We start from the raw sequence: 11830 nt of genomic DNA on the forward strand, positions 1-11830 counted from the left end.
TTCTTGATTTTTAAAATTAAGGCTTCTATTAGCCTTTCTGCATTAAAAGACAATCAAAGGGGACTACAACAAAACTGTAACACAGAACAAACGCATCCCTTAAAACATCACTTTAAAAAACGTTATCCTACCCATTGAGAGCCCTTCGAATGGCGTGGACTCAGAGTCTAGATAAATAAATAAATGCCTTTTGGATGCCCATCTTAACCAGCCAATCCTCAGATAACATTTCAACATAATTTGGTTTCTAGGAACCATAGTAAGACAGCTGTTTCCTGTATGAAATTTATAGCCAAAACTGCAAATGTTCTCCAGCAAATAAAAAATAAAATATATTTTCTTCCTTTAAAAGCAAATATAAATTCTGACAGTGACTACAATTTTATTTACTTATTACATTTTTATACTGCTCAATCCAACAGCCCTTTTTGGTTTACAGCCAATAAGAAGAAAGATAAACTAAGCAACTTAAAACACCTTAAAAACCACCCAAGGCCAGACTTTAAAAATGAGTCCTTAGTGCTCTCTTGAAGGCCATTAACAATGCTAAGCCCCAAACTTCTGTGGGGAGCACATATCACAGTTCTGGAGAGGTTGTGGAGAGGACTCACCCTGAGTTGCTGCAGACAAACTGGTGGCAGCTGAAGATGGACATCTCTTAATGACCTTAAAACATAGTAGGGACCATGCAGAAGAAGCCACTGAGCCAGGTCTCACGATCAGTGAGACCCGGTCTGGTGAGCTGAGCGGGAAGAGCGGCAGACGATCTGGGCGGGAGCCCTGGGCAGCCGGATAGGCCGCCCGCACGATTGCCGGCTCTGTGATGGAGCCGGAGGGGGCTGGGAGGAGCGAGGGCTGATCGACCCCCGGAAGCTCCAGCATGCCCTGTGTGAGAGCGCAGGGCATGCTGGTAAGACCCCCGGAGCCGGGAGCCGGCTTTTCACCTCCCCTCCGGGGGTCTCCTTATGAGCAGCCGTGGTGCGGTGCCACACCATGGCTACTCATGATTTTAAAAAACTGGGTTTGCAGAGCGCTCGCTCTGCAAACCCGGTTTTAGGGGAGGGATACTTGAGCAGGTTACCCGCTCTAGAACCACCGGGCTCGCAGCCGTGCCCGGTGGTTCACACGACTGCAGAAAATCGGGCTAGCTAGGCTAGCCCGGTTTTCTGCAATTGTGTGAATTGCCTCACTCTCTTAGGTAATCTGGTCCTAAGCCATTTAGGGCTTTAAAGGTAATTACCAGCATTTTGTATTTCATTGCAACTGTGTTAAAACAGGCAGAATGTGGTCTCTCCAAGATACTCCTGAGACCAACCTGCCTGCTGCTGCATTTTGAACTAACTGATGTTTCCACACTACATACAAAGGCAGTCACTCCTACTGAGCACATTGCAATAGCCCAGCCTAAATGTCACCAGCAAGTGCGGCACAGTTTTGAGGCCGTTGTCTTCAAGGGACAGACACAGCTGCCTTAACAAGTGAAGCTGATGAAAAGTGTCCCTGGCCATAGTTCCAGCCTGAGACAACTGGATGAGACCTGGATCCCGCAGCACTCCAGACTGCGAACCTGCTCCTTCTGGGGGAGTGCAACTCCATCCAGAACAGGAAATTCTATCATGTCCATCCAATTATGACCCTTCTCTGTCTTGTTGTGATTCAGCTTCAATTTGTTATACTGCATCCAGCCCACTGCCACCTGTAGACAGGCATTTAGGGTGACAGTGCTATTACCTGATGATGTTGTCATGGAGAGATAGATTTGGGGGTCATCAGCATACTAATAACACTCCACATTCCCTGTTCCAAATTCCCTGATGATCTTACTCAGAGGTTTTATATAGCTATTAAAAAGCATGGGCGACAGGATGGAGCCTTGGGGCACACCGTACAATCACTCCCATTTCATGGAGCAACAATCTCCAAGCAACATCATCTGGAATAGGAATGGAACACTGCAAAGCAGAACCACCTATTCCCATATCCCCCAAATGATCCAGAAGGATATCCTGGTCGATGGTACTGAAAGCCAAAGAGAGGTCTAAAAGAACCAATAGAGTTATACTCCATCACTTCCTTGATGAAGACCATCCATCAGGCCAACCAAGGCAGTCCAACACTGCCTAATGTTGATTAGCCACCACCCTCTTGATCACCTTGCATGAAGAAAGTGGATTACAATATGCCAATCAGCATTATTTTGCTATTAAGTTTTCATTCAAAGCATGGCCACAATTTAAAGATTAGCCAAAACGCCGGGAGGGTTAGAAATATACAAACAGGAGAAAAAATGTGGATTCTCAGATTATGCAATTGTGTGGCACATTTTTTCATTGTAAGATGAGAACTTGAACATCATGTCCTGATTATAATGGCCAGGGGTGTGAAACAGAGCAAACTGACAAGGAGAAACAAGAGGGACATACTGTGGTCCTGAGCAGCACGACGTCTGCCTCTTGTAAGTCACATCGCACGCATTTCGCCCACACGTCCCAGGCTGGCTTCCAGTAGAAGACAAGCAGGAGGGCGCCACAGGACATGATGTACCCAGCAATGCATAGGGCCTTCCAGAAGCTATGGGTTTTGTAGCCAAATATTTCCTGCAGAGAAAATCAATTTAGTGCAGTTGCATTAAAAGTTATTTTGTCAGCGGAACTTCAGATGGCCATCAAATGAGAGGGTCATCGTTGCCCTCTTTGTGCTTTTTGGCACTCCCTGGCCTGGTTCACACAAATGTTTGAATCTAGGCTTAATGTGGGTAACTGATATTAGTGCAAACCCATGTACTACAGCCAGATTCCCGCTGAGGTCAGTTCGATGTCTTGGAACCTTCTGCCTGCAAGCATGCAGGTGCTCTTTCCAGAGCGGACCAATCCCCTAAGGGGAATATCTTACAGTGCGCATGCATGTGTCTCCAATTCAAATGCAACCAGGCTGACTCTGCTTAGCAAAGGAGACAATTCATGCTTGCTACCATAAGACCGACCACCTTAAGTAGCGCAGTGGGGAAATGCTTGACTAACAAGCAGAAGGTTGCCGGTTCAAATCCCCACTGGTACTATATCGGGCAGCAGCGATATAGGAAGATGCTGAAAGGCATCATTTCATACTGTGAGGGAGGAGGCAATGGTAAACCCCTCCTGTATTCTACCAAAGAAAACCACAGGGCTCTGTGGGCGCCAGGAGTCGAAATCAACTTGACGGCACACTTTACCACAAGACCAGCTCTCCTCGTGCAGCAGGGCTCATATTTTCTAACATTTCCCAGAAGAAAACAGATTCTTGTAACACCCTTTGGCTACATCCAGATATAAGGCTTCTTAGCATATGCTCCTTTGGGCTTGCACACTGAGCAGCAGCAGTCAATACGGGTGGTCCACACTCTTGTGCTTCTCTGCCTTTCCATCTGCACAGTAGCACAAAGCACTTTGAAATACATTGGGGATTGGACCCACCCCCTGTGTAGGCTAGTTGTGTGCAAATGCATCCAGCCCCTGGGGTGGCGGGTGGGATGCATATTCTTGCTTGTGCATTCTGGAGCAATGGCTGGGTACAAACGCATTTGGCCTCCTGCAGTTTTTTTAATCCCAAATTTCCCACAACTTCTTTTATTTCATTTATTTTGTCCCATTCTTCTGCACCTCCAGTTCAGAGAGAAAGATTAATATGGCATAATTTATTATTTATTATTAAAACTTTTATAAAACCCTAACCCTTCCAAAAGGCTCAGGACGGTTTACATTAAAACACCATTAAAATCAGTTAATAATTAAAACAAAAATAATAAAGCATAAAAACAATAATTAACAATTAAAAACATCGTAAAACAACAATTAAATAATCAGAAGAATTTAAAAACAAGTTTTTAAAAGCTGAGAAAGCCTGGTTGAAGAGATGTGTTTTCAGGTGTTTTTTGAAAATTGCCAGAGATGGGGAGGATCGTATCTCAGCAGGGAGCACATTCCACAATCTCGGGAATGAATAATATCCAAACTCTGCCAACATTTCCATCAAATCTTGCCTCACGAACGTTTTGGAGTTCTTTGAGAGTGTCAACAAGTGTGTGGATCAAGGTGATCTAGTTGACATGGTATACCTAGACTTCCAAAAAGCTATCAACAAAATTCCTCATCAAAGACTCCTGAGGAAACTTAGCGGTCATGGGATAAGGGGACAAGTACATGTGTGGATTGCTAACTGGTAGAAAGACAGGAATCAGAGGGTAGGTATAAATGGAGAGTTTTCACAATGGAGGGAAGTAAGAAGTGGGGTCCCTCAGGGATCTGTACTGAGACCGGTGCTTTTTAATTGATTCATAAATGATCTAGAAGTAGGGGTAAGCAGGGAGGTGGCCAAATTTGCAGATGATACCAAACTCTTTTGGGTAGTGAAATCCAAAACTGATTGTGAGGAGCTCCAAAAGGATCTCTCCAAATTGGGGGAGTGGGCAACAAAATAGCAGATGCGCTTCAATGTTGGCAAGTCAGTGTCAAGTGATGCACATTGGGACAAAAAACCCCAACTTCAAGTATACACTGATGGGATCTGAGCTGTCCGTGATGGACCAGGAGAGGGATCTTGGGGTTGTGGTGGACAGCTCGTTGAAAGTGTCGACTCAATGTGCGGCAGCTGTGAAAAGGGCCAATTCCATGCTAGGGGTCATTAGGAAGGGGATTGAAAATAAAACTGCTAATATTATAATGCCCTTATACAAAACTATGGTGCGGCCACACCTGAAGTACTGCATACAATTCTGGTCACCACATCTAAAAAAGCACATTGTAGAACTGGAGTAGGTTAGAAGAGGGCAACCACGATGAAAACCGCCCTGAGCCATTTTTGGAAGGGCGGTATAGAAATTGAATTAATGATGATGATGATGATGATGATGATGATGATCAGGGGCCCAGAGCACCTTCCTTATGAGGCAAGGCTACAACACCTGGGGCTATTTAGTTTGGAAAAAAGGTGACCGCGGGGAGACATGACAGAGGTCTATAAAATCATGCATGGTGTGGAGAAAGTGGATAGAGAGAAATTCTTCTCCCTCTTACATAACACTAGAACCAGGGGTCATCCCATGAAACTGATTGCTGGGAAATTTAGGACCAGAGAACTGAAGTATTTTTTCACACAAAACATAATCCACTTGTGGAATTCTCTGCCACAAGATGTGGTGACAGCCAACAATCTGGATGGCTTTAAGAGGGGCTTGGATAACTTCATGGAGGAGAGGTCTATCAACGGCTACTAGTCGGAAGGCTATAGGCCACCTCTAGCCTCCGAGGTAGGATGCCTCAGAGTACCAGTTGCAGGGGAGTAACAGCAGGAGAGAGGGCATGCCCTCAACTCCTGCTGTAGGCTTCCAGTGGTATCTGGTGGGCCACTGTGTGAAAAAACAGGCTGGACTAGATGGGCCTTGGGCCCGATCCAGCAGGGCTGTTCTTATGTTCTTAAATACTATGCCCATGGTTGCTGTGTCCATTTCCTGCCATTCCTATTGGAAAGGGAAAGATGCAAAACATGAGGAGGTCTATGGATACCAGTAGCAGCAGAGATGCAGGGTTGTGCCATGCAGGAAGAAAGACAATTTAAAAAAATATTTTTGAGCATAGTGTCTTTCACACATGTCCAGCAAGGAAGATGGCACTGGGCAGGGTGTGTGTCTGTGTTATTTGCATCCAGCTGTGCACAGGAAAGGAGAGGAGGAAATGACTGCCTCCTGCTGCTGCTGCCTTCTGCAGCCACGTCTTGGAGAAACACAATGAAAAGTATGAATGACACATCTGAAGCTTCAGAGACAGGCATCAGAAATCGGTGGCAGCAGAATGCAGTGGTATAACAGAACACTGATTTTGAATGTTTCACAAACTGCAAAGCTGAGGAGCACTACTAGGAAAGTATTTGTCAAAGAATGAATTTCCAGAGACCCAAGTTTGTAGTGTTCCACAATGCCAAAAAACTATTTTAAAATAAAATAAAAATAAAAAATTAGATCTTGGCACAATAGACCTGTCCCTGGCTATCGCTAGACGTGAAGTGTGGGTGGACTCATGAAGCCAAGGAAATTACCACCCATCAGGCACATCTTCCCAGCTAGAACCTCCAGGCTTGACTACTGTAAGGGGCTCTATGTGGGACTGCCTTTGTACGTAGTCCGAACTACAATTGGTACTGTATGCGGCAGCCAGATTGGTCTCTGCGACAACACAAAGGGACCACATAACACTGGTTTTGAAAGAAGGCTGCCAATATGTGTGCGGGTGAAATACAAAGTGCTGGTTATTACCTATAAGAGCCCTTAACGGCTTGGGCCCAGGCTATTTAAGAGAGCGCCTCCTTTGTCGTGAACCCTGCCGCCTTCTACAATCTTCTGGAGAGGTCCAGTTATGGTTGCCACCAGCTCGTCTAGTGGCGACTCAGGACGGGCTTTCTCTGCGGCTGCCCCAGGGCTTGGGAAGATGCTCCCTGCTGAAATGAGAGCATCTCCTTCTCGGTTTGTGTTCAGGAAGACCCTCAAGACTTTCCTGTTCTCTCAGGCTTTTAATTAGAATTAATGTTAATTTGTTTTAAAAACTGTTTATGCTGTTTTAATTGTGTAGTGTATTTTAATCTGTGTTGACCTTTAAATATTTCAAACTTTACACTTCATAATTTTAAATATTTTTAAATTTTACATGTACACAGCATAGAGATGTGCATATCATGCAGTATAAAAATATGATAAATAAATAATACTGTCCACATCTTTGCCTCTCTTCCTCCTGCAATATTGTTCATTCAGACTAAGCTCAAATCAGCGGGAAATTAGTGTCCAAAAGCTGCTGCTTGACAATGCTCTGGAGGATAATCAAAGGTAAAAATCTGCCAAGGACTGTGTGTCATCTGGCCAGGCCAGCAACAGCCAGGGGTCAAGAAGACAGCCTCTATCTCCAACTGGAAGCAGCGTCACCTCCCACTAGTAGCCATGGCTGAAGCATCTTCTCCGTCGGCTCTACACACAGTGTCAATTTAATCTGGCCGTAACAGACCACCACAGCTCCCTTTTGTAAACAATCAGTTTTAGATTGTTTAACAGAATACTTAATCTCAGCATGGATTGGGCTGGACTTAATCACTTTCACCCTGAGCGGCTTATAATTATCAAATGAAAACAAGGCACAAGAAAGGGATTGTACCTGCGTTTATAATTACGTCTTAGACATAATATTACTTATTATAGCCTACACGGTCAGCAGCATTTGCCATGTAGACTGGCAGTTGGCAGTTATTGGGGAGGGGGGGGCAGTGAAGAAGACAGAAGCGAAGCTGGTGCAAAAGTCTGCACACTAGAAGTCTTTAAGGGGGGTGAAGAAGCATCTCCCACGTCGCCCCCAAAGACAAAGCGGGGTGGGGTTGTGGAACGGCCCATTATGCCCCAGGAGGAGCAAACACCTGACAAGAGGGGCAGCAGGTGGGGCCTGGGTGGGCCGCGTCCTCCCTCCCTCCCTCCCTCCCTCTCCAGCCCGCAAGCATGCAAGCCCCCCACCCCTCCTCCAACCCCCCCCCACCTTCTGGGCCTGGCTCTGCCCTTGCCCTGCCCGGCCACCAGCCAGCTTGGCTTGCCCACCACCCCGGCCACCAGGCCAGCCCCCGACTCTCCCTCCCATTTCTCCTTTGTGTCCCCCCCCCACCTGGCCCACAGCAGGCCCCCCCACACCCCCACACCTGGGGCAGGGCGGGCTCCCTCTCAGGCGCGTAGGGGGCCACGCCGCTGTTCTGGGGGGTGACGGTCAATAGGCTGCCATAGGAGCGGTCGCTGCCCACGGAGGAGGACCGCCGCCGCCTGGCCCAGGAGGGGACCCGCTGGGCGTGGGGCTCTCGCTTCCCCGGCTGGTGCTCCACGGAGCCACTGCGGGCCACCCCGGCCGGGGTGGACATGGCTGGGCCCGGCTGGCTGCTTCAGGCCTCTGCCTGCCCTGGGCCGCCACGGCTCCGCCGGCCGGGCCGTCTCCTCCGCGGCCTGTTCTGAGGGGGGAGGGGCAGGAGGAACTCCGCTCCAGCCCAGCTGGAAGGCCCTGCTGGAAGCCCGCCTGGGGCTGCTGCCGGCCCGGGAGGGCTCCTCCGGGCCCCTCTCAGTGGCGCACCAGCCCCATCTGGGGGGGGGGCGGCGGCTGCTGCTGCTGCCCCCCACACCCCCGCCCTGGAGGGCAGCCCAACGGCTTCGGCCCTGGGTCCCTAAGAAGAGGGCGTCTCCTTCGTCAGGAGCCCCACCGCCCCTTGGGGTCATCTGGGGAGGCCCGTCTCCAGGCACCGCCAACCCGTCTGGTGGCTACACAGAGACGGGCCTTCTTGCTGCTCCCTGCCGGGAGTCGATCCTCCCCATCCCGGGCAACTTTCAAAAAACACCTGAAAACCCATCTTTTCGCCCAGGCTTTCTCAGCTTCCTAATAGTTTGGGGTTTTAATCTCTGGTTATTTTTAAACTGTTAAAGTGTTTTTAAGTTTTTGTATATGTTTTTAACTGGTTTAATGTTACTGTAAACCGCCCAGAGATGAAAGTTTGGGGCGGTATACAAATTTGATAAATAAATAAATAAATAAAAGAGAAAACCTGAAGCCCCTGGGTGGGGAAGCAGCCCTGCAGGCAGCAGCACACTCCGCCCCGCCACCTAGCAGCGTGCAGAGTTCATTCCTTGGCTTCTCTCTCTTATTTTTACATCCCTATCCCGCTTCTCCTCCAAGCAGCCCGGAGCGGTGTACATGGCCATGTTTATCCTCACAACAACCCTGTGAGGTAGGTTAGTCCCCCCGCCGCCACAGGAGCATCTGGCAAGCACTCCCACCTGCCTCTCTGCCTGTGCTGTTGCAACCCCCCCCCCCTTCAAACTCTCCCCTTGTCAGGGTGGCCAGCACTAGTGCTGCTGCTGCTGCTGCCGTCACAGAGCCAGGCAGGGCGAATGGGCCACCTTGCCTGCCTAAGCAGCACAAGCCCGTCTCCGGACCCTCCTTGGAGGACACCTGGCTGGCTGCCGCCTGCGGGCCTGTCCTCGGGCCCGTCCGGAGCCCAGTTCCATCCACCTGCCCAGGTGGCCAATACCTGCACGGAGCCTGGATTCCGTAGCCTTCAGCTTTCCACAGGCCACGCAGGATCTTTGCAAACAAAGAAGCAAACACCCGGCTCTTCCTGTGACTAGATTTTAGCAGCTGAGCTGAGCTGCAGACCCTGGGAGGGAATTAGCCCCCTCCCCGCAACTGGGCCGTTTGAGCGGGGCCTCTTCCAGCGCAGGCTCTCTCCTTTTGAGCAGGGCTGGGAGAACAGCCTTCTAGGGGCAGTTCAGGGGTGCCGCTGTAATTGAGCAGAGGGGTTCCAAGGACCCAGGGCCCCCCCCCAGCTCCTGAGAGGACCCCCCCCCACCTCCTTCCTTCCCTCTTTTCTCCCTTATCTCCCTCACTCTGAGGGGCCTCCAGGGAGAAGGGCAAACCCAGGCCCCCTCTCCCCCAGAGGTGCAGCCAGCTCATTCTGGAGCCTGGGCCTAAAGGCCTTTGGAGCCCCCCCCCCGCTGCAAGTGAAGAATCAGCAGGTCCTTGAGGGCACAAGCCTCACCACCCAGGGAAGACTAAAGAGGACCTGGGGGCCCCCAGGGGGTGTGGAGGAGGCCCTGGAGCACGGCCCCAAAGTCCAGGGGTGAGAGCGCCTCTGCTCCCCCCAGCTCCACCAGGGTCTGCCTTGCATCTCTTTTTAGACTGTGAGTCCTTTTAGGACGGAGAATCGTTTTTCTTTTTCTTTTTTGCAAGGTAAACTGCTTTGAGCCCCATTGTTGGTTGAAAAAGAGTATGATCACTACTACTACTGGTGGTGGTGGTGGTGGTGATGATGATGATGATGCAACGCTTAATCTCCATGCCGTGAAGAGCTTCCCCTGCTGGTTTCTGGGCACCAGGGCCCAGGAACAGGCCAGGCCTGGGGGGGGTTTTCTTTTCTGTTTGGAAACCTTCCTGCTGTTACACTTTGCTGAAGGCTCTTCTCTGCTGCGAGGGGGATGGGGTGGGGGGGTGGCCAGCAGAGTCAGGGAGCATGGAGGGCGGCTGCCGCCAAGAGTGCGAGGCTCTCAGAGGAGTCCTTCGTTGCCCCAGGGGGGGCGGCTGGCAGGCTGGGTGGCTGACTCCCTCAGGGCCCACTCAGAAAAGAGGGGCCCGTGGGAGGCAGTTTTGGCAAGGGGCCCCTAAACCCTGGAGCCAGCCCTGCCTGCTATACTTGTTTATTTGGCCACAATCGGTCCTCACTGGCTTCAGAAGAAAGGAGGCCATGTGAGTCAATGGGCGATAATTGTTTCCTTTAAAACAACAACAACACCCCATGTCAGAACTTTTAATCTTGCAACAGACGTGGTTGTACTTCTTATGGAATAGCTGCAACTCAGCCACATTAGGAATTGTTTCTAAAGGCATCTCCATTCCAACCTCTCTCCAAAAAGCCAAAACAGGACAGATACCAGAAGGCCCAGCGTCCACCCCTCATGTCCTTGATAGCGTATCCTGCTGAATACGGGGAAACAGGGATAAGAGCCTCCACTGAAATCAACAGGGTTACTCTGCAGAGGACTAGACTGTACAGCTGCAGTCCTAGGCACATTTACTGGGGAGTAAACAGCATGGAACTTGTGCAACTTACTTCTGAGTCAACATGCACAGACTTGGGCTGCATCCCTATGGAGGGGTGCCCTTGGTCCACTCCTCTCTTTCCTTCCAGGACAAGTGGCCAGGTAAAAGACAGAGAGACCACGGCCATCACCGAGAAAACGGGCTTCCACCAGGGCTCAGTTCCTCAGGGAAAGGTCCTGGGGCTCAAGAACAGCCTGAATACAGGGGAAGCAGCCAACCCGGCCAGGCCTCTCATGAACTGAGCTCTGAAGTCTTCCGCTTTGCTGCAAGAAACACACCTGATCTAAGGGGAAGGGAATTCAGCTCTGCAATTAAATACCATAAAGTAAGGTAAAGTGTGCCATCAAGTCGATTTCGGTTCCTGGCAACCCCAGCGCCCTGTGGTTGTCTTTGGTAGAATACAGGAGGGGTTTGCCATGGCCTCCTCTTGTGCAGTATGAGATGATGCCTTTCAGCATCTTCCTAGATCGCTGCTGCCCGATATAGGCATTTCCCATAGTCTGGGAAACATACATACAGAATTCGAATAAATAATAAATAAATATCGCTGCTGCCCAATATAGTAGCAGCAGGGATTCAAACCAGCAACCTTCTGCTTGTTAGTCAAATATTTCCTTGCTGTGCCACTTAAGGTGGTCAATTCTCTGTTGTAGCCTCTGGGCTTTGGAATGCGCTCCCTAGTGAAATAAGAGCCTCGCCATCTCTGACATCTTTTTAAAAGTCTCTAAAGACACATTTCTTCACCAAGACTTTTAACTGATATTGTTTTGATTAATGTTGCTTTTAGAATATTGTTTAAAATTTTTAAATTGTGTTTTGAATTTCTTGCTTTTAAATTTTTTGTTTTTAATTAATGTTTTACTTTTAATCTTGTTGTAAACCGCCCAGAGATGTAAGTTTTGGGCAGTGAAAAAATGTGATTGATAGATAGATAGATAGATAGATAGATAGATAGATAGATAGATAACCATATTTACCCCCAAACCAGATGACTCTGAATTTAAGATGAGCCCCTTTAAAAATAGAAGTTAAATACAGCTAATACCAATATTTATCCCAAAGGAAGAGAACTCTGAATTCCCTGACTGCTAACATCAAAGAACTTGGGGTGGGGGGGCTAGTCTTGGACTGAGGCAAATACAGTAAGTCTGAGGGAACAGAACTGGTTTTCCTCATCTGTGGCTCATACA

At 49.1% G+C, this 11830-nt stretch overlaps 1 protein-coding gene across 9 annotated transcripts in view; it reads right to left on the reverse strand.

Moving 5' to 3' along the window:
- The window catches only part of ATP13A5 (ATPase 13A5), a 94767-nt gene extending 83985 nt beyond the window's left edge, over positions 1 to 10782 (reverse strand). For 3 of the 9 annotated variants that reach the window (XM_053308479.1, XM_053308477.1, XM_053308476.1), the window contains exons 1-2: positions 7705 to 8180; positions 2424 to 2597 (exon numbers count right to left, since the gene is read on the reverse strand). In XM_053308479.1, coding sequence (XP_053164454.1) covers positions 2424 to 2597; positions 7705 to 7917 — 387 coding nt within the window. In that variant the 5' untranslated portion in view covers positions 7918 to 8180. Of the gene's footprint in view, positions 1 to 2423; positions 2598 to 6286; positions 6419 to 7175; positions 7322 to 7704; positions 8186 to 8589; positions 8729 to 9075; positions 9332 to 10650 lie in introns of those variants that run through there. The other 6 variants (XR_008319264.1, XM_053308478.1, XM_053308480.1 and 3 more) reach the window with 6 other exon arrangements.
- Positions 10783 to 11830: the final 1048 nt, after the last annotated feature.

This window comes from Hemicordylus capensis, chromosome 3 (genome assembly GCF_027244095.1).
Source record: "Hemicordylus capensis ecotype Gifberg chromosome 3, rHemCap1.1.pri, whole genome shotgun sequence".
In the NCBI taxonomy this organism is placed as follows: domain Eukaryota; kingdom Metazoa; phylum Chordata; class Lepidosauria; order Squamata; family Cordylidae; genus Hemicordylus; species Hemicordylus capensis.